At 39.6% G+C, this 25,550-nt stretch overlaps 1 protein-coding gene and 1 pseudogene across 3 annotated transcripts; one reads left to right on the forward strand and one right to left on the reverse strand.

Annotated features, from left to right (window-relative positions):
* Positions 1 to 692: 692 nt before the first annotated feature.
* On the reverse strand, positions 693 to 9,466 carry ASB8 (ankyrin repeat and SOCS box containing 8). 3 transcript variants are annotated; one of them, XM_033117282.1, is made up of 4 exons: positions 9,045 to 9,466; positions 6,115 to 6,278; positions 4,564 to 4,668; positions 1,658 to 2,695 (listed from the first exon to the last, which is right to left on the reverse strand). In XM_033117282.1, exons 2-4 carry the CDS (start codon positions 6,241 to 6,243, stop codon positions 2,063 to 2,065), a joined length of 867 nt encoding a protein of 288 aa, XP_032973173.1. In that variant the 5' UTR covers positions 6,244 to 6,278; positions 9,045 to 9,466; the 3' UTR covers positions 1,658 to 2,062. The 3 variants fall into 3 exon arrangements, with proteins under 3 accessions (XP_032973174.1, XP_032973173.1, XP_032973172.1); XM_033117281.1 differs by having other exon boundaries at positions 6,115 to 6,274; positions 9,045 to 9,465; XM_033117283.1 differs by lacking the exon at positions 6,115 to 6,278 and having other exon boundaries at positions 693 to 2,695.
* On the forward strand, positions 7,572 to 18,387 carry LOC117028796 (ERO1-like protein alpha; annotated as a pseudogene).
* Positions 18,388 to 25,550: the final 7,163 nt, after the last annotated feature.

Consider the following 25,550-nt stretch of genomic DNA (forward strand, 5'->3'; position numbering starts at 1 on the left):
TGTTTCACCTCTTGAACATACACCCTTTACCAGAATAGCATGTTTCTAGCCATCGCATGATCTCCATTCCTCTGCTGATGACCTAGGGTTCTTCCTTCTCAACTTTCCCCCTATACTACTTCCTGGATGAAAGCAAGACTCGACTTGCAGGGAGACATGTACATTTTGAAAGTCTGGGAAATTGAGAAACCAAGTCTGGGACCTGGTTTTGCGGGTTGGTTGACACACTGCTTTGGAAAGATGTCAGTTCTTATTCAGCTTAATTTCTGTTCCATAACAGCTGCTTCTTCCTCAGTAGCCAAGTACCCATGTAATGCAGTTGGTCTTCAGAATTGGGACTACAGATTACACTCCAAATGGACAGGATGGTGCCCTGTCAATGCCAGGTTTAAGATTAGCCTCCAAAAACCACATCCTGGCTCTCAGCACAGGCATATATATTCCTTCCAACTCACAGTTTCCTTACGTGCTTCATGCAGCAGGAAGGAGGTTCAAAGTTACAAGGGGTGGAAGAAGGGATTATCGCTAGTACATCACTTTGGCTGGCTGTCCAAAGTATTACTGCTGTACCCTACAAACAGTTCTACGTAGTGACTGAGAAGCCTTATAAGAGCCCAGAATTCAAGCAGCCAATGCTTTTTGTACAGGAATTAACAATAAAGATCAAGCACTGTTATCATGGAATCCTCAAAACAGCCTATGAGGTAGGTGGTAACAGCCCCATTTCAGAGATGAGGACATGGGGGCTCGGTGATTAAATCGTGGAGAAAAGTAGGAACAGTAGAAATTGCCAGACGTGCTTTAGAACTGTTTATTTCTTTTTTTGAAGTGAGCAAAAACACCAATAGCAAAAGGGCAAAAGCAGACATACTTTTTAAAATTATCTGTGTCAGCCGATTCTGTTCAGTTTTATTTGTAGTTCCCAATCAGTGTTTTTAAAAAAAGTTTTTTCAAATTTGCATACAGATCATCTAAGATCAATAACAACTTGATCTAGTTTAGGAACAGAAAAAAGAAGAGTACTGTTGACTAAGTATTGGTCACTAACACAGATTACTTTTGGGTAGGTGGGCCATCTCAAAAGAAGCTCTTGTAATGCTCTTCCCCCACCCACCCCGACCAATGTCTTATACAGATCAGTAAAAAACAAAGTTTCCAAAACAACTGAAAGAAAAATAACTCCAAACTCTTGGCAGAGTGAGCTTCGTATAGGGAATGAGGAAGACTCGTGGGAAAAGGCAGCCCAACTCCTCCTCCACTAGAGCAGACACCTTCGTCTATGATGCGGGAAATGCCTGCTAAGCCATTAGAGCAAACCGGCTTTCAGGAAGAGAAAGAACTGCATTAGAAGAAAAGTTCTTAGGACTGCTTAGGACCTGCTATCTCTTCTACTATGTGGAAAGCCCGGAGACAATCTTTCTGAAATAACATTGCTCGACATTGTAACCCTTGGGCACAACCATGAAAAAGAGGCAAAGACTACTGTTTCCTTTGTTGGTGAGAAAGGGGGCCAGTCCCTTCTGAATGCCCCATAATGTGGCATTCTAGGGACACCACCCAGGCCAATTCTCAATCTGCACACTATTTGAGGCTGTAGTACTTTCATTTGAGGGCCATAATGTTAGCTGGAATTTTCTTAAACTTGTTCACAGATCAACTAAAATGCTTCTAGAGGGGTTCTTCTGAAACATTAATTATGTCCCCAAAGGAAAACCAAACACACGTTCTTTAAGTGATTTTCATCTTCCTGGAGAAATGTAGTTGTGCTGTTGACATTTTCCCAAAAGGGGAAGATAAGAGAGATCTCTTTTTTGCAGGGTGCAATAGAAGAAGCCAAGTAAGCAGTACACAGAAAACAGTGAGAGGTTTTTGTTTGGTTGGTAGCTTGGTTGGGGGAGGGGAGATGGTGTGGAGCTTACTGTTGTGACATGTTGCCTCAAAATAAAAACCACACAACAGGAACAACGGCTTTTCCTGTTTTCCAAGACAGAGAGACAGTACTGCAGGAGGAAAATACCTCACCCAGAGTTGCCTGCGTGATGGTGCAAACGTCTCCTCCAGGCTATTCTACAAGTAACAGGTATTCCTTCAGAGAAGCTGGCAGTGGAAGGCCTTTCACTGCATCGGGCAGATACTGGAGTCCCAGGCTACGGCGCACAGCATAGCGAGAGAGTGTTTTTAGAGTTCCTGGGGCTGAGCACAGAACAGTCAGTTTTTCACATAGCTGCTGGTCTCTGGCCACTTCTCGTGGCATGGTGCCATTTTTCCTTAATTCAAAGTGTCCAACAGCTCTATGGAGGAGCTCGAAGCAAGAGTCCTCTTTCTCAGTTCCAAGCCCCCTGACTAGCAGGGCCACCAGGCGGGAGATGGGTGTCTGGCCTTTCAGGTTTATGACTCTGACCTCTGCGCCATAATCGAGAAGGATGCTGATGCTCTCCAGATTTCCCTTCATGGCAGCCCAGCTGAGCGGGGTATCGTTGTTGTAATCCAGGGCATTGACAGAGGCCCCACTCTCGAGGAGGGCCCGCACACATTCAGCATTGTTCTTGAAGGCCGCCCAGTGTAGTGGCGTGTCTCGGTTGCCGTCCAGTGCATTGGGGTTTGCACCATACTCCAGGAGGACCTCCACACAAGCCTCATCCTTCTCAGCTGCATAGTGGAGGGCTGTTCGGTTGTAACCATCCAGGGCGTTCACCTGTAGAGAGCGAGGAGCTACATTACAGTAGACAGACGACTGAGAGGACGACAGGCGGGCAAAGAAGCTTGCATGTGTGTATCCACTACCTGTGCTATGGAATGTTTTCAACAACAGGGTCAATAAGCAATTCCCAGGGGGCCTTGGTGATCAAGGTGGAGATATGACAGGAACTTAGCAACAAACTGGAAAAGATCTGTCCGCAAACAACACCATTCTATTATGTGCACTGAGTGGCTGGCCGGCATTCTTCAGGTGTTTGCTATGTTCTTAGTGACCATTCACTAGAATCTCTAACATTAGAGCAGGGGCTAAAGACAGAGAAAGTGAAGTCTGTCCTTGTAACTGCTTTGAAAGACATTTATTAAAAAGCAGCTTGAATGTACTAGGCAGAGTAAAGCTTTTGGAGTATTTTATCTACCCTAACTCACTCTATCCTGTGGCTTAAGGCAACCAGACTAAAACATAATGAGGCCAAACTGAACTCTGCCCACATAGCTCTGTTGTGCTCTTTAACCAAGCAGAGAAGCTCAAATTGTTCATCCAAGTCAACCCCTTGCAAAAATATGCTGTGGAGTCACAAGAGAACCTGGATGAGAGTATGTGGAGGAAAGAGCACAAAGCTCCCCGTGCCGGAAAAGCAGTTGGCTTGCCAAGAGGCAGTGTCACCTCTCATTTCTGAAGGCTGCTACAAAGACTTCAAAACCCAAATTTTTAAACAGTATATTACCTTCCCCCATAAAATGCAATAAATAACTGAAATATTTAACTGAGTTAAACTTTCTATTTAGTTAAAACCTCTTTTTTCCCCCCAAGATATTTTCACTTTTCATCATTGACATAAATCACTGGCTTTCATTCCAGGGTCACTCACAGAAGTTATGGAGTAGATGATGACAAGTAGAGAACAACACGGTTGTGTGGAGATGAGGATGCTGGGGGCTGCCCCTTAGGCCTACTGACCAGTGTGTCTGGGGCCTGCACAACAGCTACATGGCATGTCTGATTCAAATTGCACCTTAGCATATACACATTCAAGATTGCTCACCAAGAGTCAAAACCACTAATACATTTATTTAACAAGGACTTACTTAGCAATTACTAAATGCCAGCATTCTAAACACTTTATAACCTTATGAAGAAGATATCATTAGCATCCCCATTTTACAGATGAGGAAACTAAGGCAAAGAAACTTTAACTTGTTCAAGGTCACACAGCTGGAAGCTGGAATTCAAATCAATGAAGTCAGGCTCCAGACAGGGTCTATTCTTTTAATCACTCATTGTACTATGCTGCTTCTTGCTAATGCCAACATAAATTAATCTGTGGTTTTTATATTAACATACTAATTAGAAAGACTACAGAAAACAAGATATATTAAAACAGAAAACAATTAATGGGCAGAAATAGCACAAGAAGTCCAATCCTGAGGATAAGACTACCTAATGATACGTATTTATCTCCCAGTGACAGCGGCATTAGAAGAGCATGTCCGGTAGCAGGTTTGAAATAGTTTAGATTCAATCAGAGTTGAGGGATCTTTGCACTTAATAGCTCCTGGACAGTTAAGAGGCACCGAGAGGATTAAATGGAAATACAAACAACCCCAGAATAAAGGCTGGAAGAGAAAGGGGAGATAAAATTCCCTCTTTGTGGAGCCATGGACAGCTTAAGAAAGAAAGACAAAGGAATGAAATCCTTTGGATCATTTCATATATTGGCCATTACGTTTTGCTTTAATGTTGGCGCTGCCAATGTTACCATGAGCTAGAAGGTGGGAAAAGGTGGGAGAAGAGATAAGAAATTTTAAGAAAATAGGAAGCTCAAATTTTCGTGAATCGCTAACGGGACAGTGGTAAAACATTACCTCAGCTCCTTTTTCCAGGAGTAGCTCCACACAATCAGCGTCTGACACCATGCAGGCGCAGTGCAGCGGCTTCAGTGTGCCATGGGTACAGTTCACATCTGCTCCCTATGGGCAGAAGGAAACGTCAATCAGTGTGCTCAGCTCCGGCTCATCGAGCAGGATAAGACTCAGAACTGATTGGGGGAGGGGGAGGATTCTAACTCGGGCTATACCTACCGTCTCAGTTCCTATTCCTATTAATTAAATAACATTATGATGCTAATATCCAAACCAAGCAAATACGCTGAAGATGAATAAAAGGAACTGTCAATCCTGTAGATCAGGTTATTAAGTTTCTCCACAAGGTAGCCTGCCAGAAGGTTATTTGGACATCACTGCGGACATAAACTGATGTGTAAAAAACAGTGGGAACCTCATCATGAGGCAGGAAAGCTGGAAAAGCTTTCTACGGCCATTATGCTCTGAAAAAGTCAGGAAAGTGAGTCTGTCAGACTGAAGCCAGGAGAACTGGCGCACTCTTTTTGTCAGTCAACAGACAACCATCACTGATAGTAAGGTCATCTTAACATCATCTTTTTGTTTACAAACATCTTCAAGGTAGCCTCTTAGTACCAGCATTCTCTGCCACCTAGCCCCTGCTCGTACTTCTGTTTCAAATCTGGTAAAGGAAATGGAAATACCACAGTCAGACCAAAGTCACTGAATGACTCAGCAGCAGAGCTAGAATTAGAACATGACAAAATTTCTACTGCTGAGCCTTCTGATACCACTTTTGCTGAGAACAAACTAAGACTATGACTTTTTCTTCTCACAGCTGTGGCACACAATTCTGAAGCAGATACAGAGCGCCAGGCTATAAATAAGGATTTGAAAGTTGCTGAAAAGAAGGTACAGAAGTAACCATCTGGATGCATTTTCTAGTGATCAAAAATTACCCTGGAACTTCTCTACAACAGGAATAATATACAGTAAAAGGTATAAAGACCTTCTAGGATACACTAGTCGTATAACAAAATTACTGAACAGCAGTGGTCAGATATCAGATAGTAAGGTGTTTTCTCAAGTCAAACATTGCCATGCATTTTAGGAGTTGGCAATATTTTCTACAGAACTAGAAGTGGTAGCAGTTGTTAAGATAGAAGGCAAGTGTATGTAATCATTATAAAGCACAAGGGTCTGAAAACCACATCTGCTTTGCTCATCTCCTTCCTCCCTTAGTACAACATGTACAGAAGACTTGGAGCTTGCTGGATCCCATATGCGCCATTTCCAGACAGATTTTACAAAGACCATGAAACTGGCGTTACCTAGAACATATTTCCTGAAGAAAAACATCAGATGCTCAAAGTGAAAAGGAGCAGGGAAGAGAAGCAAAACATAGGAAAATTACACTTCAATGGTCAAGTCGATACATTTAAGAAGACTGTAAAAACTCTTTGTGATCTTGAGCTGAGTCAAAGCTACAAATCTGTATGTAATCCATCAGGATTGCCCAGGAACTTTCCCACTTCACCTCCCCAAGGACTCCGGCATCAATAACAGCACACTCACCCCTCTGATGAGGTCCTCTACATTATCATGTGGGAAGGAACGAATGGCAGCGATTGTTCGGATTAAGCGCTCTGAGAGAGAGTATTTGCTCTGAATGCTCTGCATAATATACCACATACTGGAACTCATCAAGGCTCAGGGTATGTTCACATGCTCCAAACTGCCTGAAACAAAGAAGTTTTAGGCATACACAGTATCACTGAGCATACCTGTCCTTAGGGGCAGGCGTTCTCTGGGGCCTTCCCGATACTACAAGCAGATTTCAAAGATCAATGATTGATTAATATCACTTTCTCTTAATCATAAGGAAATAGGTTAATAATAGTTGCTTAGGGAGCCCGGTAAACCTGGACACAGATGATCTGACTCTCAGTTCTACTCTCTGACCTAAGTCTAGCACAAGATGTCCCCAAGAGACTCCAAGACCCCCAGGGAGTTCTGTGTGGTTCAACAACAAGAGTATGCAAGGAAGGGGATTTTTTAAAGGCTGAAGATGCCGCAAAACATTCTTTTCCTCCTCTGAAGTTTGAGGTTTTTATTATCAGCATCGATTTTAGGTTATTTGTTACATTTGGCCTTGCAGTACAGTTATGTTCATATGGCTTCTCCATCTAAATTATAATAAATTGGAAGACAAGCCTGGTCCTTGCCTTCCACTTTTTTGCCCACGTAAGGCCATCCACAGAGTCTCACAAAAAGAAGTATCTAATAAATATTGGTTGACTGACTGGCTAAAAGGTATGGAAGTGAGAAGAGATAAAAAAGGCTATGGAACAAATACACCTATGTTCATGACAAGGCATTTGTAAAATAGTTTAAAATGTTTCCTGAAAAGAAAAAAAAAGGGGGAAATAGTTGAGGTAACATTCTAAAATAAGAAAGGAATGCAAAAGTATAACAATTCTGGAGTCATCTATATGAAATTAGAAAAAAATTCAAAGTTCACACCAATGACACATGCTTGCAGTTGTTGGAAAACAAGTAGATTTGAGTGCAAAATGAATTAAAAATTTTAATAACTGGCCACTTGTAACAAGTGAGAAACAGATTTGGGCAAATACACGTTGAAACCACAACATGACAAAGAATTCTAGGATAGAAGAAGAAAACAATGCAATATACTTAAATTCAACGATGATAAAAGTTTTGGCTGTGTAACAGCCATATATGAGTACTATTTGGGAAACAATTAAAATTACAGCAAACAAGGTAGAGCATTTCAATGAAAAAGCAGATATCAAAAACTGTACAGAAAATAGTATGAAGTACAGCTCTCTATGTGTATCTGTTTAGGAATCTATGTTCTTATTAAACGATAAGTTGCTTGGGGGTAAATACAGTATTATTTTCAATAGTGCCCTGTACATGCCAGCTTCTCAATAAATATCTATTGAACTAATGTAAAGCTTATTACTTCGGATCCTAACCAATTCAAGACTTATAATATTGTAACAATTATGGATGGTGCCAGGTAGGTACTAGACTTATCCGAGGAATCACTTCGTAAGTCATATAAATGTCTAACCACTACGCTGTACACCTGTATATTAGTTAATATAATATTAAATGTCAACTGTAATTGAAAAATAAAAAAATTAATTCAAGCCTTGCAGTAATTAAGCACGTTATGTATATGATGATTACTAAGGGGAAAAAAATCCTAAAATTATTTTGGTCATTTCATACTATGCAATTTTTGCTTTTTGTGATAAGAGTATCCCTCATATATTATGTAATGTACTATAAACTGTTTCTATTTTGCTAATCACTAGCCATTTATCTGTTTAAAATATATATAATACTAATTAATAGACTACAAGTTAAAAATATTCGATTCACAGGTATCAATGATTCAAATTGGGAATTCTTCTCCCCTATTATAAGTGAATGAGGTAACACACTTGTTATATGTCTCTCTCAAATTTTCTAGATTGTTTAGACTTGGCATATGTTTTAATCTCTCCAACAGCCACTAAACTCCTCAGAGACAAGGGTCTGTATCTTATACTTCTTCTTTGCCAGGAAAAATGGGGGGAGGGGGAGGCATTTGAGTCAGCGATTCCAAGAATGGGGGCAGAAGACAGAGCATCTGAAGTGGAAGGCTTAGACTGAAGTGGTTCTGTTAACCGTTTCTAGCCCATGATCATCTGAAGAAGCTAAATAAACCCTGCAATCATTTTCGGGGCGCTCTTGGACCCCAGAACCCCTAACTCAGAATATGACCAGTGGTCCTCTGCGGCTGCCTCAAAGATACTGGTGAAGAGTGAAACCCCAGAGCACAGTGACCACATTCACTGTCAGGAAGGGTCAAGGAAGTCTAAACTCCACCGATCTCCGGACAGCAGCCCGTGCACGGTTTGACCCCCAAGTGGCCCCTTGCCTCTGCTGGAGCTGAAAACCCTCTCTCCCCGTTTTCTTTCCCTTCGGATCCAGAGAAAACACCAAGGCGTTTTTATTGCGAAGCTAGTAGCAAAGTGGGAGAGAGGCAATATTTAACAGCTGTGGTGCTAGTGAGGCCCTTGGCTTCCGCCCGGGCGGGGAGACCCTTGGCCCCGCCAGAGGCGCCCCCAACCCCACCGCACCTGCTGACAGAGGGCTCGCGACAGCTTTATCTCGTCGAGGCAGGGGGCGGAGGGTAAGGGCACGAAATGAGAGGACGTGTGGTGTCACTCTCCGCATGGGCTCCCCAAAGATCGCTTCAATCCCCGCAGATCTCCCGGGGTCTGTACTTTAACAGGGTCGCGCAATCTGCGCGGGGGGAGCCACAGAGGCGGACCAACCCCCGTCGGATCTCCCCAAGGCCGGGAACGAGGTCTCAGCCTCGAGGGCTCGCGGACCCCGAGCGGGGAGCGGAGGAAGCGTTACTGGGTATGGTGCACCGGGCTAGGGAGCCTGGCTGCAGGCATTACCGCAGAGAGGGCCGCACTCACCAAACCGCGGGGTTGATCTGGGTCGTGAGAGCCGCTGTCAAGACGTGACCCGGAAGCAGAAGTTGTCTCCAGTGGAGCCCTCTGTTTACAGGACCTGAAGGCGACTAGGATGGGCGCTTGCGCACCGAGCAGTGGCTGTGGGCGGAACGCGCCTGCGCAGACTGGTTGAGCAGCTGTCCTATCCGCGTCTAGTTAACCGGTCACTTTCTCGCATTGCCCTGAGGCTTTGTGCGCAGGCGCAATGTGGCGCTCTCGGCCTCCGAGCGGCGGTGGACACGAAACTCACTGGTCCCGGCTGTTGGACCGAATCTGTGGGTCCAGGCCCGCAGTGCGTCCATCCGTGCCCTCTGCTGCCTCCCACTGTCTCCGTCTGAGATCAGGCCTGGGCATCTCATTCTCAGATTATTCCCAAATTCGCTACACTGGTTCAGTATTTTAGGAGACAAATTGTTAGTAAGATATGTCTTTGGCAAATAAAAGAGACTTCCAGCGTTACTCATAATATTGGAACGCAACTATGTTCCTTGGAACCTTGCTGGATACCTTCCACCCTCCCTCAGAAGGAGCTATACCAAAGATAACCATCCAACAGGTGTAGTAGCCCAAATGTTGAGGACTGAAAAAGAGGTACATGCTGACAATAACCCTTCCCACCCGAGAGATACTGACGCCTCTGTGATGTAATTTCCATACAAAACATAAACATTTCGAAGCCAGTAGCACATAGAGGTGCATGTGAAGAATGAAGCAGCCCACACAGACTGTAAAGGCTGTGGTCCACCTGGCAGCCCGTTTGCCCAAGAGTGCCCAGCGCCCATTCCCCAAAGCTTGCTCTAAGCAACAAAATATAACCAGTTTGAAAGTAAAGCAGGGCTCAGACAATTCATATACCTCAGTGAGGGGGTGGCAAACTGGAAAAGATCGTGTCCTGAGTGAGCCTCCTCTGAATTCCAAACGGAAAAGGATTTTTTGCCATGCAGCAATGTATCCTCCACTTCCTGCCACTCTACTGTGGTGAGATTGTCTAATATTTCAAAAGAAACTGAAATCCAGATTTTAAAAAAGTGAATTTTCCTAAACTGCAAATGTTGGCAACTTTTTTTTTTTAAAAAAATCGTTTTTAAAAGCAGTCAACATTCAGCCTGCAAGCCACCAATTCCAGATTCTGGATTTAAGGCTGCTTTGGTCATTGACAGCTCTGTGGAAGGGTGGTTTAGGGGCAGCCCTCTGATTGGGAGGGAGTCTGGGGAGTTGATTTGAAACTGTAGCTACATATTCACTACATTGTTTTTAATTTATAGATTTATTTGGGAAAGTTTGAAGGAACCTGAATGAGATTATATGGAAGCTAGAGTTCCCCACCCCAACCCACCAAACTACTGTAAGGCATTTGATCAAAACAGTGAACTGGAAATGGTTTGATTCTGTGTTCACTGCTTCTAAACCAGAAACCTATATTTGGGCCCTAAAGAACATTAAACCTCCAAACATAGGAGCAAGGCATACCTGTGTTGGTGTTGATCCAAAATGGAGGAGCTCATCTGTGAACCTTAGTTCTTCCTGGCTACCCACCAGCAGGAAAAATCAAGAAAAATCAAACTACCTACATATCTTGTCCAGATCTAACCTCGTTTCAGTCAGTACTTCTCAAACTCCCATTCCTGTGTCTAGAACTGTGTGATTTACACTAATAGCCCAGTAGTATATTCTCCCCTGAAATCCTTGGATCCTACTTGGCTGCGGAATTAATAAGATGAGAGGCAGAGATGTAATAAATTCCATTCCATGATGCCATTGGCCCAGGCCTGCTAAATCTCCCTCTTTCTATTATAGATCAAGGTGATGCTTTGCTTGGCACCACCCATAGTTTTCTCAGAGTGGAGTATAGCTTCACACAACTGACATAATGAGGGGTTGGTGACTGCTTCTCTGGACTTCATCTTATTAAGTCTAGCTCTGGTGGGTCCACTACTCTGTCTTGGAAAACAACTGCACAAAAGAAGGAGGTCCCCACCTGTACACAACAAGAAATGATAGAGTCAAAGGACCCAGCAAAGGAAAGTACCACAGTTGAAAGTGGCATCTGTCCCTTCTCTGAGATTCCATGCTTTGGCGGCTCTTGTTCAATGTCATGTACCAATCAGGGTGGTAGAAAGAAAAACCATAGTACAGAAGACCCAGCTTTTTGTCCTGGCTCTGAGATCGATAGTTCTTTCATTCGTTTTTTTTTTTTTTTTTTTTTTTGTAAAGTGGGAACACTGGCTGAAGTAATCTCTAAATATCCTCCTATTTCTATAAATTCTGAATATACTTAATGCCCAAGCAAAACTTCCTGCTTCCAAATTTTTACTCCCTAGTCCAAATAAGAACAGCTTTATGTCTATCATAATACTAATATATTAATGGGACCTATGAAGGCTTAATTATAAGATGGCCAAGTCTACATAGTTTCTGTTCCATTTTTGCTTCTTCTGGCTCATTTCTAAAACAACGTAAAGACAGTAGTAATTCCCAGCTTCAAGTTTTAAATGTTATTTTTATCAAAACAATGTTCAAGCACACCAAAAAAAAAAAAAACCTAGAGAAAATAGTATGATGAACTTGTTATATCCATCACTTATATTTAACACATTAACATTTTGCTAAATATTTTAATCTAAGTTTTTGTTTCTTTGTTATTTTGTCCAGCTTTAGGGTTTTGAAATAAACTACTCAATATCCACATTTCCCACAGCTTTGGGGGAAATTTTTTTCTGAGGTTTGATTTGACATCCCATAACTTTCCTAAAAACCTGAACTATCTCATATTTATTTATCCATTGCTTCCTTGAAAAAAGACAATTTTTTTTACCTGTGTTGTTTCATGTCTCAAAATTTCTTGGCTGGTAAAAAAAGGGGTATATAAATTCTGGGAAACTCCCAGCATCTTATAAATATAAGAATGATTAGAGTCTCCCAGCGACTCTACAATAGACGATCCATACAGATTATTTTATAGTGTCTCTGAGAAGCGACTGCACAACCAAAGGAGATTTCAGATCCATACATTTATCCATTTATCAAACACTTTTTGGGCAGTGTTAGGTTCTAGGTTCTAGGCTCTGTGCTCAACAGTGCAATGCAGGGTAGACAGAGATGGAAAGACACATTCCCTTTCTATCAAGGGTTGGGAGACAGATTTGCAAATAGTCAATTGCAATAAAAGTTTATTATTTCAGTGAAGTTTTATGTACAAAGTGAATGTTGAAAAATAGTTCTACTTCATGGTGGGATCAAGATAGGGTAGACAGAAGGAGGGTCTGTGAAGAGTTTTCTTGGGGAGAAATTTGTTTGAGCTGTTGAGTTCCCACTCTGCTCACACCCAGAGGGAAAAGCAGTACTTGGGCTGTATGTTTTCCTCAAGCCTAAAAAGGGGCTTCTGTGGGACTAGAGAGCTTAGAAATTGTTCCTGATACTTGGAAAACACAGAGAATTGCACCAACTCTTGCCTATAAAACTAAACAAGGAGGTCCCACAAAGCAGAGGTGGCTGCACTAGGATCTAGCAGTACTCCCAGGTGTGGGACGGATGATGAATGTGGAAATGTTCCCCTGGGCCAGATGTGAGCCACATACATGACAGTCAGCACGGGGTTGCCATTCATCTATTCAAAAAGGCTGTCTAGATGTGTGGAGGGACCCAGTGATCAGAAGTTAGAGATGAACACAGGAATCCTAGAACCTACACGGGATGTCACAGGCAACCATCTGTGTCAGTCTAGGCCAAAGGGACTCGAGTTGAGAGGTCTCTGATGATGGCAATACTCAGAGAACCTTTAACAGCACTCTGCAACAAAAAGAGTAAACTCTAACTATCTGCCAGACACAGGTAGTACAGACCCAGCCTATCAGAACAGAACTGCCCTAGCCCCTTAGCTGTCCTCCCTCCTCCACTTTCACACAGCAGATCAAATAGCAGTTAGTTAGTGGGGGTGGAGGTAAGTTGAGCAGAAAGCTGGATGCAGGCAGCCACCAGTCACAAGAGGCCTTACTTAGGGGAGCGGGAGAAGGAGAAGTCTTAGACTACCTAGTAACTTGGAATGAAGACTGAAGCGTTCACTCACTACCTTGGACTGGCAACATTCTAATTACTAAATCAAGCCTCTCTTTTTTTTTTTTTTTTTTTTTTTCACTTTGAGCGACTGTCAATTATGGAAGAATGAAACAAAAAGTCAGGGAACATGCTCATTTTTCCATTCAGGGGCAGGGGGGAGATTATCCCCTTCCAATGACTATTTTTAAAACATGGTAAAAGCCAAAAAATAAAGTTGAATTTTGATGACATCCCATGAATCTTGCATTCAATATCCTAACTCTCTATATATTTCAGTTTATTTCTGTTCTTCATGTTTTGATTACAAGTGACTCCCTAAGTTCTTCTAAATGTGTTGTACCTCTCATAAGACTTTTAAGTCATTATTTTTTCTTCTCCCTCCTGCTAATTCCAGTTCTGCTTTCAAGAAGTATTCATTAGTTAGGGTTGATTTACAGTGCAACTAGTGTTTCTATTTTCAGACCTTGGCATAAACTTGAACTAGAAATTTGATAATAATGTTTTGCTTGTAATTATTGCTGCTATCACTGTTCAACTTGTGTCAGTATCCAGTCTCCATGGATAGATGCCATCAAGCTGTCCCAGGTGACAGATATGGGTGTCTTGCTCTTTGAGCATTGTGGCTACCTATTGACCACAGGCGTTTTTGGAGTGAAAAACTCCTTTCTTTACCTGCTGGCTCCAAATTCTTTCCTGATTTTGAGTGCAATCCTCTAAAGTGACAGTGTGCTGGGGGAGAGGAATTCTGCCTTCCAATCTCTCGAAGTGGTAACAGGAAGCTCTTCACAACCGTTTTCTGGCTTCTGGCCAGAACTTATTACTTACTCTTCTGTCTAAAAAAGCTTTATCCTTCTTCAGGGGCCACCTGGCTAATGTTGATGGCAAAGTTTTCCTGACACCCTTCCTAAAGAAAGGCGACTTAAGTAAGAAGTGATTCCTTCCAAAAAAGCCCTTCTCCTATCACCAAAGAAAAAGAAAAGAAACAAAAGGAAGTTTGAGATACCCTAAGAGCAAAGGAGAGAGGGGATCAGTCAAAATTAACAAAGTAGGATGAAAAAATAAGATCCAAGTGTCAGATTAGTTAGGAAAAATAAGCTTGCTTTCATTAATATAATCTATTTCCTCTTTACTTTGAATTCATTTACTTTGAATTTCTCAATTTTTAGGGCTATTGCTTATAGCATATTCCTCATTTTAGAAACAATGTAATATGATGCAAACACCATCAGGACCAAGGTTCCAGTTCTGATAGTAACTCTAGTTACTTTACTTGTCTTAGCATCTGTACAACAGGGTGAGAGTAACAGGACCTCCCCCAAGGGTGAATTTCACAAAACTTAGATCACATTTGTGAAGAGTGGTTTTAGAAACTACATACATGTTGGTTCTCATCTATGTCATCTTTGTATTATACTATATTTGTTCAAGGAGGTTAGCAAATGTGTAGTCCTTCCACTTCCATTGTAAGCACTAGCGCAGAGACTTAGATTTCCTGCACTTACCTCCCTGCCATAGCCCAGTCCCAAACACACAGTATTAGATAAATGTGAACTGAATTACCATAAAGTGCATTAACCTCCCAAAGAAAGGAATAGTGGAATGCCTCTATATACTCATCCCTGATCGGGAAAGAACTGAGAGGCACATATAAAAGGAAAACTGCAAGGGAGCTTTGGAAATACAGCAAAGAAAAACAAAAATTTTTTTTCAGAGAAATATGTCAGCCTCATAAAACTTATACACTTAAACCTTGTCCTAGAGAAAGCAATTCAGCTTAGAAGAGAACAGTATTAATGTGCAGCACGGGTAGTCTCCCAAGACGTGTCACCAGAATGAAACAAGGACTTCTTTCAGAAACGGCTCAGAAGCGGACATGCTGTCAATATTAAACTCCACTCTTTTTCTTCTTTCTTGTAACTTTCCCCAAGGCTCAGGGAAATTTATAAATCACTGTGTTCCTAAAATCAGTTTTTCATCAATATATATATATATTTTTTTGGCCCTACATGTCACCAATATTTTTCACTATCAGAATAATTTTGAAACCTTTTGAGACTGCATAGAGAAAGATTACCTGAGAAATTTTGGGGAAAACATTACAGTAAGAATACAAATAACAGTGTTTGTGACAGTTTTTAAATTATATATACATAACACTACTTCCCCCCAAATTTGGGCAGTTATAGCAAAAATTTCCAGGCAAACCAAGACTGCAGTGGACAACTCTAGCAGGAGAGATTTTAAGATTGTTCAAGGGGGGAAAATTAACAGAGGAAATGCCCAAATGCCTGGTACCAGGGGGTGGTCCAGACTGATCTGGAGAATCCTACTAGCAAGGCAATGACTAGATTCTCTGCATCAATTTCAGGGGCTTGAGAAGCAGTTAGGTTGATCTCAGAATTTTGTGCTCTCTTGAGGCCTGCGCTATTTCCAGTTGGAGTATGTCTCCCCCTGGAGGGAAAATAGAGCATTTGTTCCTTCAGGCTTCTTGCTCAGTTTAATAGTTATTAATTATTCATTCATTCATTCAACAAATACTGATTAATTCCTATTACTGTGTTCCTTGTGATAGATGCTGAAGATCTATCTGAAAATAAGATCAACACGGGCCCTGCCTCCAGGGAAATTGTAGTTTAATGTGAGAAATAAACATTAAATAAAGCATCACCTGAATGCCTTAATAACCACAGTAGTGATAAGGAGAAGTATAGAGGGCAATATGACTATTCAGTAGAGCAATCAGACTAGGAGGTTAATGAAAACTTCCCTGAGCACAGAACTGGAAGATGGATATGATCAGATCAAAAGTGTGGAGGAAGTGTAGGGAGTAGGCCTTCTAGCAAATGAAAAAAGACTATTTAAAGACTTCAAGAGGCAAAGAGCTTAGGAAGTTGGAAGAAGAGGCCAGAATAAAGAGGTTGGGGGCACAAGTTGAGGCTGGAAAGGTAGGGATGCTCCAAATTAGGCATGGTCTTGGGGGACATGTTAAGGGTTCTACACTTTATTCCAAAAGAGTAGGAAGCTATTGATGGATTTTATGATCACATCTATAAAAGGATCATTTGATTTTCTGATGAAGAATGGATGATAGAAAGGGAAGGACTGCAAAAGGAAAAACAGCAGTTAAGTGATCTAGGCAAGAAACAATGGGGGCTTGGACTAGGGTAGTGGCCATAGAAAGGGAGAGAAGTGAGTGAGTTTGAAATATTTTAAGGTAAGAATTGATAAAACTTGGTGATTGATTATAAGCTGGAGGTGACGAGGTACTGATTGCCAAGAGTGACTCCTAGATTTTTGCTATGAGCTCCTAGATGAACTGAAGAGCCATTTACAAAGAAGGGAATTTGGTACCATCTAGCAAAATTCCAAATAGATGCATTCACCCTTTAAGCCAGCAATCACATTTTCTAGGAATCTATATACTAAAAGTACATCTACACAAACTTGAAATGCACAAGGTTATTCATTGTGGCATTATTGTAATGGCAAAAGATTAGAAATACCCCAAACACCATCAACAGCGAGGAGTAGAATAGTTACATAAACCGTGGTACATAGTGGAGCACTATGAAGCTATAAGCATAAGGAGGACTATTTTTCTACGTGTTGCTATAAAATGATCATAATATACACGTATTATGTGAGGTGAGGTGCAGAACAGTGTATATGGTAGCTACTTTTTGGACAAAATGAACCATTGTCCAGAAACAAATGAAAATGGTTATTATAGGAAGTGGAAAGGGGGAACTGGGACCAGGGGATGGGGATGGGAAACTCTGGCTATACCTTTTTATATAGTTTTGACTTTAGAATCATGTAATTATTTTACATATTCAAAAAGTTAATTAAACCAAAAAGGGGGAAAAAAGCAATCCCTAAAACTGAAAACAAGTGAAAGAAAACTAGGTGTGTATGAGATTGGTAACATAACCAAAAACAAAGATTTATTTCAAATGACTATTGGACACAGGACTTTGTCCTTCTTTAGTGGGATATATTCTAAGAACAAAATAAACTGCAAAGAACCCTTAAACTTCATTCTGTAGTTTTAGTATTAGTACTAATACTGGTATTGTGAAACTGTTTTATCTATAGTATATGCTAAAGTAAACAAATTCAGTGTAATAAAAATGTAAAATCAAATAATTGAAAAATTTAGTGTTTTAGTGAAAGTTACATTAAATCTGTAAGCTACAGGTATTCTAAAGAACCGATAATCTCACTGAAGGATATGAAGAAGCTGAATGACTTGGAGCTATGGATGAATCCCTGAGTGAAGAAACACAGAAGATTGTTCAGGGGGCCAGGTGTGTGATGTTTCCTCAGACAATTTTGGTGAAGCTGAGGACACATAAAACCCTGATACTGAACATGTACTTTGTTCTTAATCCTAAACTTTACACAGTTATAAGAGACCAGGTGTTTGGAAGATAGGGAATATAACCATCTACGAAGAAAACTGTTTCAAGTCACAGGCAATTAAAAGACCTTTAACTATTTTGGCTTTGGTCAAGGGAAATGTGAAGAGAACATTTTTCACCAATAGCTAGAAGGTCACTGTGTAAAAAGGGGGGGCAGGCATTCTACAGACTTATATCTGGACTACACGCAAGCATTAAAGAGCATTTGAGTGCAAGATAGCCTTTACAGGATACCTGTTTGGAGAAGAAATGGAGACATACATTACAGAATTTCACCAGTGCATTTGATGGAATTATGACTGAAGGGGAAGGTCCAAGAAGTCTCAAGAACTTGCATTTTCTCTACTGAAAAGAATTAAGGACTTTATCTAAAGTATTACCATTCTCTGGGCACCCAGATTTTCAACTATTTACTGTAAATGAAGTTTAAGATACAGAAAACAAAGTTATTCTTGGAAATACTTCACAAAGTCAAATAATTTCTTTTGCATTTTTATGGGATTCATTTTTTACTTGGGAGAAAACAAAAAGAAGCAAGATAATTACAGGCAGACTTCAGGCTGCATTATAGAAATCTTTCCAAAATTATGGACTGTGTTTGTTGGCTTACATGTCAACTGTGGGACAATATTCAGACTCAGAGTTTGGGCACTACTTTGAAAGTCTTGTTTGCAAATAAATTGACAGCAAACATGACAGAAAAGTGGCCCCACTTATGAATTCTATCTAACACACAAGAAATAGTATCATTGTTTAATGCACTTGGAAGAATTTCTATAAATGTAAAAAAATTGGACAACTTCAGGAACTTGCTGCAAAATATTCATTAAAGAAATTTGTAGAAATGTGCCTGGTCTGGACAATGGAGGCCAAAGAGTGGAATAGCAATGAAAGTTTGAAGTCAAACCTTTTATATAAAGCTACTTTTACTAGAGGAGAATTATACTGCTTAAGTGAACAGTTTTATTTTGTAATTGAGTTAAGTTTAAATATGTATACTATTATTGTGAGTCAAAGTAACACTTCAATAATGTGGCAAAAATTTTATAATTTAATATTGAATAAAAGCAGGATTATCAAATTTAAAATATGAATAAAATTAAAAATTTTCACAGGAGGAAATACAGCAAATTGTTGACTATAAAAGAAGATATTAGAAAACTTGAAGACATAGAAATAGAAACTTTTCAAAATGAAGCACAGGGGTGGCTGGTTAGCTCAGTTGGTTAGAGCGCGGTGCTCTTAACAACAAGGTTGCCAGTTTGATCCCCACATGGACCACTGTGAGCTGCACCCTCCACAACTAGATTGAAATAATTACTTGACTTGGAGCTGATGGGTCGTGGAAAAACACACTCAAAATAAATAAAAGTTAAAAAAAAGAAAATGAAGCACAGGGAAAAAAATGATTTAAAAAGAAAGAACCAGAGCAAAGTGATCTGTGAGGCATATCAAGTGGTTTAGTACACATATAACTGAAGATTCAGAAGAGCTTCAGAAGAGCTGGGGGCATAAATAAATAAATAAATAAATAAATAAATAAATATTAAATAATGACTAAAAAGTTTTCAAATTTGAAAGCTCAATGAAATCCAGGCAGAATAAACTTTAAGAAAATCTTGTCAGGGCATATCATAATCAAACTGCTAAAACCCAAGGATAAAAAAAAATTCTAAAATCAGCCAGATGAAAAATGACACATTATATAGAGAGAAGGAATTGGAAAACTATGGCCCATGGATCAAATCTGGCCTACCTCTTGTTTCTGTAAATGTTTAGTTGGAACACAGCCCCATACATTCATTTATGTATTTGCTATGGCTGCTACCGTGTTATGATGGCAAAGTTGAGTAGTTGCAAGAGAGACTATATGGCTTGCAAAGCTTAAAAGATTTACTATCTGGCCCTTTGCAGAAAAGTTTGCCATCTCCTGCTATAGAGGAACAAAGAACATAATGCCAGCAGATTTCTTACAAAAACTATGCAAAGCAGAAGACAAGGTCAACCCAGAAGATTTATCCAGCAAAAATGTCTTTCAAAAATAAAGGTGAAATAAAGACTGTTTTAAACAAACAAAAGATAAAATGTTAAAGGAAGTTCTTCAGGCAGAAGAAAAATAACATGAAAATTTGGATCAACCAAAGGAATAAAGAGTGTGGAAAGTGATAAATATATAGGTAAATATTTAAAATATTTTTCTCAAATTTAAACTCTTGAAAAGATAAATGACTAAAGGAAAAAAAAAGAAGTGCACTTGGGGTTTTAGCATACGTAGAAGTAACAAGTGTGACAATAAAAATACAAAGGACATAAGGCAGGAAATCAAAGTATGTTGTTGTAAGATTCTTATACTCTTTAAAGGTAGACTAATAAGTTAAGGGTGTATATTGTTAACTTCTTGAGCTGCATTGTCCAATACAATAGCTATTCCCCACATGTGGCTATTAAATTAAAATTAGGAAAAATTAAAAATTCAGTTCCTTAGTCATATTAACTATACTTCAAGTATTAAATAAGTATATGTGGCTAGTGATTAGCATACTGGACAGTGCAGATATAGAACGATTCCATCACAGAAAGTTCTATGAGAAAGCACTGCTCTAAAGCAACAACAATGACAATAAAACAGAAGAAAAAGAAGAGGAAGAGCTAATAAGCCAATAGTGGAGGTAAAAAAGAATTATTTAAAAATTCAATTAGTCTGAAAAAAAATTCAGTTAGTCTAAACACTGGAATGGAAATAAGAAAGAAAGAGACAAAGAACAGATGGGATGAATAGGAGACAAACAGCAAGATGCTAGATTGAAATCCAATTTTATCAATAGTTATAATAAATGTAAATGGCTAAATATCTCAATTAAAGGGTAGAGATGGTCAGGTTGGATAAAAACTAAGACCCATGTATATTCTGTCCTATAGGAAATCTACCTTAAATAGATATGAGAAAAGAAAAAGTGGGATAATATGCTATTCAAACATTAATAAAACAATCTGAAAGGGTTTCATTAATGACTAAGTAACTATTAAAGCATTGAATATTACCAGGAATAAAGAAAGATCATTTCATAATGATAAAGCAGTGAATTCAGCAAAAGCACATAACAATCCTAAATTGTTAAAGACATAATAAAAGACCTTCAAAATATAGGAAGCAAAAACTAATAGAAATGAGAAATAGATAAATCCATAAAGATAGTTTAAATCCAAATATTAATTTTATTAATGTTAAATATAACTGGACTAAGTGCTCTAGATAAAAGACAAAGGATGCCAAAATGGGTAAAATGCAAAGCAAAACAAAATCTGACTATATGTTATATACAGGAAACATACTTAAAACTTACGGAAACAGAGGTTGAAGGTAGAGGAATGGAAAAGGATATATAATGCAACCCATCCAAAGGAAAACTGGTGCCAGTACATTAATATCAGTCAAAATGAAATTTAAGGCAAAAAGCATTATTACTAAACAAGAAAACAACCTAATAATAAAAAATGTGCAATTCACCAGGAAAATATTACAATTTAAAAATGTAAATTACACTTAAATATAGCACCAGAATATAGTATAAAGCAAAAATTATCAGAACTACAAGGATAAACTCGTAAGCAAGTGGAAGATTATAATAACCCCTTTTTAATAATTTATAAGTAAACAAAATCACTTAGGATATAGAAAATTGTTATAAATAGTTTATACATTTGTTTTAAATGTACTAATGGAACTATCTAAGCCTTGCACCCAACAAATGCAAAACATCCTTTCACGATGCATATACGTAACAATTATAAACAAAAATTTGTGTATTGGACAAGTTTTAACAAATTTCTAAAGGTTGATATTGAACAGGAAGTGTTCTTCAGCTAAAATGGATTTAAACTATTAACCAATAATAAAAAGACAATTAGTAAAGTCCCATGCTTGGAAATTAAGAAATATTCATTTATTAAACAAATGCTTAATGCATGCTTATTATGAGCTAGGCACACTGTTCTAGGCGCTTGGGATTATATCAGAGAGAAATTAGGTTGGTGCAAAAGTAATTGCAGTTTTTACAATTATTTTTAACCTTTTAAACCGCGATTACTTTTGCACCAACCTAATAATAATTAAAAATCTAACAATACCGACTGTTAGACAGAATGTGGAGTAATAAGACCGTTTACCCTGCTGGTGAAGTATAAATTATTACAACCACTTTTGAAAACAATTTGATATTCTCTAGTAGAGCTGAAGATAAGCATACTATACCCTATGATTCAGCAAGTCCATCCATATGTCTAAACTTTAGAAAAACTTCTGTTATATGCACCATGAGACATGTACTAGAATATTCAAAGCAGCATTGCTAGTAATAGCTTAAATTTGAAAACAACTGAAATGTCCATCAACAGTAGAATGCAGATAAATACATGGCAGTATATTCATACAATGAAATTCAGTAGGACAATTAAAATGAACAAAGCACAGGTACCTCAACAACAGTGATGACTTTTACAAATTTATAGTGTGGGGGGTGACTGGTTGGCTACGTGGTTAGAGCACAGTGCTCATAACACCCACGTCGCTGGTTCGATCCCCACATGGGCCAGTGAGCTGCGCCCTCCTTAACTCCACTGAAGCCAACGACTTGACCTAGAGCTGAACTGCACCCCCCACAACTAGACTGAAAACAGTGACTTGACATGGAGTTGATGGGTCCTGGAATAACACACTGCTCCCCAATATTCCCCAATAAAAAATAATAACAACAATAAAAATAATAATAGTAAACAAATATATATTGCGAAAAAGCAAAACACAAAACAATAAATTCTGTGATTCCATTCATATACAGTTCAAAAGAATAAATTCATCTATATAACGCTCAAAAACAAGCAAAATTACACTCTATTGTTTAGGGATGTGTAAACATGTGATTGATAAACTATAAAAAAAAGCAAGGAAATTATTATCAAGATAGATTATCGAGATAGAGGCTACCCTAGGAGGGAGAAGGTTGTGACTCCAGCATAGGAATGGGGGACCTCAGGTGGCGGGGAGAGGGAGATGCTTGTTTCTTGATTTGTGTAGTGATTGTACAGGTACCATCTTTAGTCATTAAATTGTACATGTATGTTTATTCACTTTATAAATTTGTATTATATTTCACAATTAATAAAAGTCCAAAAGAAAAGGAAAAAAAAGGCCAGAAAGGCATTTTAAACATAGAGAACACTATGAATAAAGGTAAAGTGCCGGGTGTATGGGAACTACAGGGAGATTTGTGCATCTAGAGGGTAAATAGTGTGGCAGAAAGGGGTGAAAAAATATGAGGCTGGAGGCTATGGGAAGCCTTTGGGACATTTTAAGATGGGTTGTGAAAAGGCTCAAATCTGAATTTCAGGTGGATTCTTCTAACTGCTATGAGGAGATAGAGACATTGGGAGGCGGGAGAAGTGAGAAGGGTGCAGAGGAAAGGCTGAAAGGGGAACTAATTCTCCAGGCATGAGATAACTAGGTCCTGAAGTTTGCTTGTAGAAATGGGGAAGAGGAAATGGATTAGAGAAGTATGTGTGGGTATCGGAGAAGATGGTAATCTTATTTTGAAAAACACAATCACTTCAGGACTCTCTCAACTTTTGTGGTTAAAACGTGGGCAGTAGGGTGCGGACAAAGCTGGTGACAGGGATAAATAAATCTATTTCCTCCCCCAAAAAACTGAAAAAAGACTTTTCCCAGTTTTCAAGACCTCTTGAAAAAGGAGATTCAGGCTCCTTCTTCTCACATACCAACACTTGAAGAAATATTACTTAAATGCCTCACCCTGCCTCTTGCCCTCATAGTGGAATCAGGGAACCATGGTGCTCTCTGTCCTCTGTGTTAGTTTGTCTCAGAGCCAAACATTTACTGAGAAATTTTTTTCTAGCTTTTCCTTCTCTCATACACCTCTGTTGATTATTTCTTTTTTCCCATTAGATCTTAGACTCAAATTACAGCCCTGGCATCATCTCTATGCTCCATCTCCATCTTCTTAGTACCTTTGTCCATAATCACTCTTTTCTATGGAGCTAATGTCCCCTGAAACACTAATAAAAGTCCACAAGCATGAAGCAGAGAGGCCTATGTCCCACAGACCTCATTACAACTTAAACACCAGAGATTTCAATGTTCGAATAATGTGAAGTTGTGGGCAGTTTATTATCTATCACACCTGGAGGTGTCTTGGAGGTACTCAGGTTGAGCAGCAAAAGCCACTAAGGCCATTAATAGAGGGATTTGATTTTTAACAACATAAAAAGCAACTGGAAGCAGATGTATGTTATGGGAATGGAGGAGCTGGGATGACCAGGAGATTGGATATGTGATTTCAGGATCACCCTCTGAGGGGAATCAGGTCCCAGTTTCATGCATTTAATCTGGGCAAACAGCAGTGAGTGTCACATAAAATCGCCCTCTACTTCTTAGAGACCCAGACAGCACAGTGGAGAAGAGCAAGGTCTTCTTGAAGTTGTGCTGCTAAGGTTGTTTAAAGACTAACCTCAATTCCTGGATTCCTGGAGGATTGTTTTTCTGATCCATCTTTGATTTTAATTTGGTTTTACGATCCTGGAAAGACTGAACTTGATATGTCCTTTGTTATATATTTGATGAGTGCGGAGAACTTTTGTTTTTGTTTGGTTTGGTTTTAGAACAGAAGTAGGGTAGGCACAAGCAAAAGACAAAATGGCCTCAATATTATTACAGTAAAAAGTACCCGGGGCTAACGTTATCCTAAATTACTAGTCTACCAGTTCAGGAACCCAAAGGGAAGAGAAACACTCTCTTTGAAGTGCAGTAACACTTCTATTTATATTGTCTCTTCTTCGTTAGCTAACAATCTTATAAACAGTAGTAGCAGGGTACATTTTTTGAGCTTGTCTCTAGTAGAATAAGAGTATAAGTCAGGAGTTCTCCTTGACATACAGGATGGGAATACAGACTTAGCAGCATCCTATTCTCAAACAATATTGAGGGGAGGGGAGCGCATGCAGTCCCCTGACCTTGACTTCTGACTAAAACTTGGCCCCAGTATCTTTGAGACTGATGGGAATAGTGGTAGAATATGCTGCTGGGGGACCGAGTGGGTAGGTAGATGATAACTCTCATTTCAAAGCTGCAAGCACTTTTCTATTTTGCAAGAGATGGAGACTTTCATGTGTCTTATAGTATTTCTTTGTTCAAAAAAAGCCACTGAAAGGGCCATGAAATTGTGTGAACATAAACCGTAAATCATCAAAGTAGATGGTCAAAATTAAAGAAGCTGAACTGCTCTCTAAGGTAAGACAGAGATGGAGGTCTGCAGACTACATGTCCTTAAGGAAGATGTTTCTTTGTCCAGGTGTGGATTCAGGCTTCATTCATTCCTTGAGTCAACAAATATTTATTGAGTCATTGCGCCAGGTGCTATCCTAGGTGCTGGAGATGGCAGTGAACAAAACCAACCCCCCGTCATAACAGATCTTATACCCCAGTTGGAAGTGAAAGACAATAAACAAACAAAGAGTAAAAATACTGTATAACAGATGTTGATAACTGCTGGGGAGAAGAATAAAGAAAAGTAAAGGGACTTTCCTTTTGCCTTACAACAAACAAAAAACAAAGCAGGTACTGTGCCTATAACCTGTGAATACATGGTTGACCACAGAAGATGGAGGAGCTGTTTTCATGCAAGACTTGTTAAAACACGGGCTTTATGGTCTGGGTGAAAAAGTTGGAGGGAAGGGCCCTTCTCCTCAGTACGCTGCAGTATTTGGAAGATCTGGATTACTGTTGGGGGCCCTGTCCATGATACACCATGAATACCAGGGTAGTTCCCATTTGTGCGTGTGGAATAGAACCACAGCGCACCGTCACAGTGGCTGCGAAACTGCAACTAACAATGCCTTGCTGGCCTTAGGATAGCACCTCACAGCAAAGGGGAAGTGATAGAAACCATTTTGGATGGTATTTTTAGGGCCTCTAGGAGGTATG

Source organism: Rhinolophus ferrumequinum, chromosome 10 (assembly GCF_004115265.2).
Source record: "Rhinolophus ferrumequinum isolate MPI-CBG mRhiFer1 chromosome 10, mRhiFer1_v1.p, whole genome shotgun sequence".
NCBI classification, from domain to species: domain Eukaryota; kingdom Metazoa; phylum Chordata; class Mammalia; order Chiroptera; family Rhinolophidae; genus Rhinolophus; species Rhinolophus ferrumequinum.

Excerpts from the sequence above, each read along its gene's own strand:
- ASB8 (XM_033117282.1), bottom strand. The coding sequence starts at position 6,243 with ATGAGTTCCAGTATGTGGTATATTATGCAGAGCATTCAGAGCAAATAC. Across the intron at positions 4,669-6,114 it reads TAGAGGACCTCATCAGAGGG|GGAGCAGATGTGAACTGTAC; the intron begins GTGAGTGTGCTG and ends TTCTGCCCATAG. Across the intron at positions 2,696-4,563 it reads TCCTGGAAAAAGGAGCTGAG|GTGAACGCCCTGGATGGTTA; the intron begins GTAATGTTTTAC and ends CGCTCTCTACAG.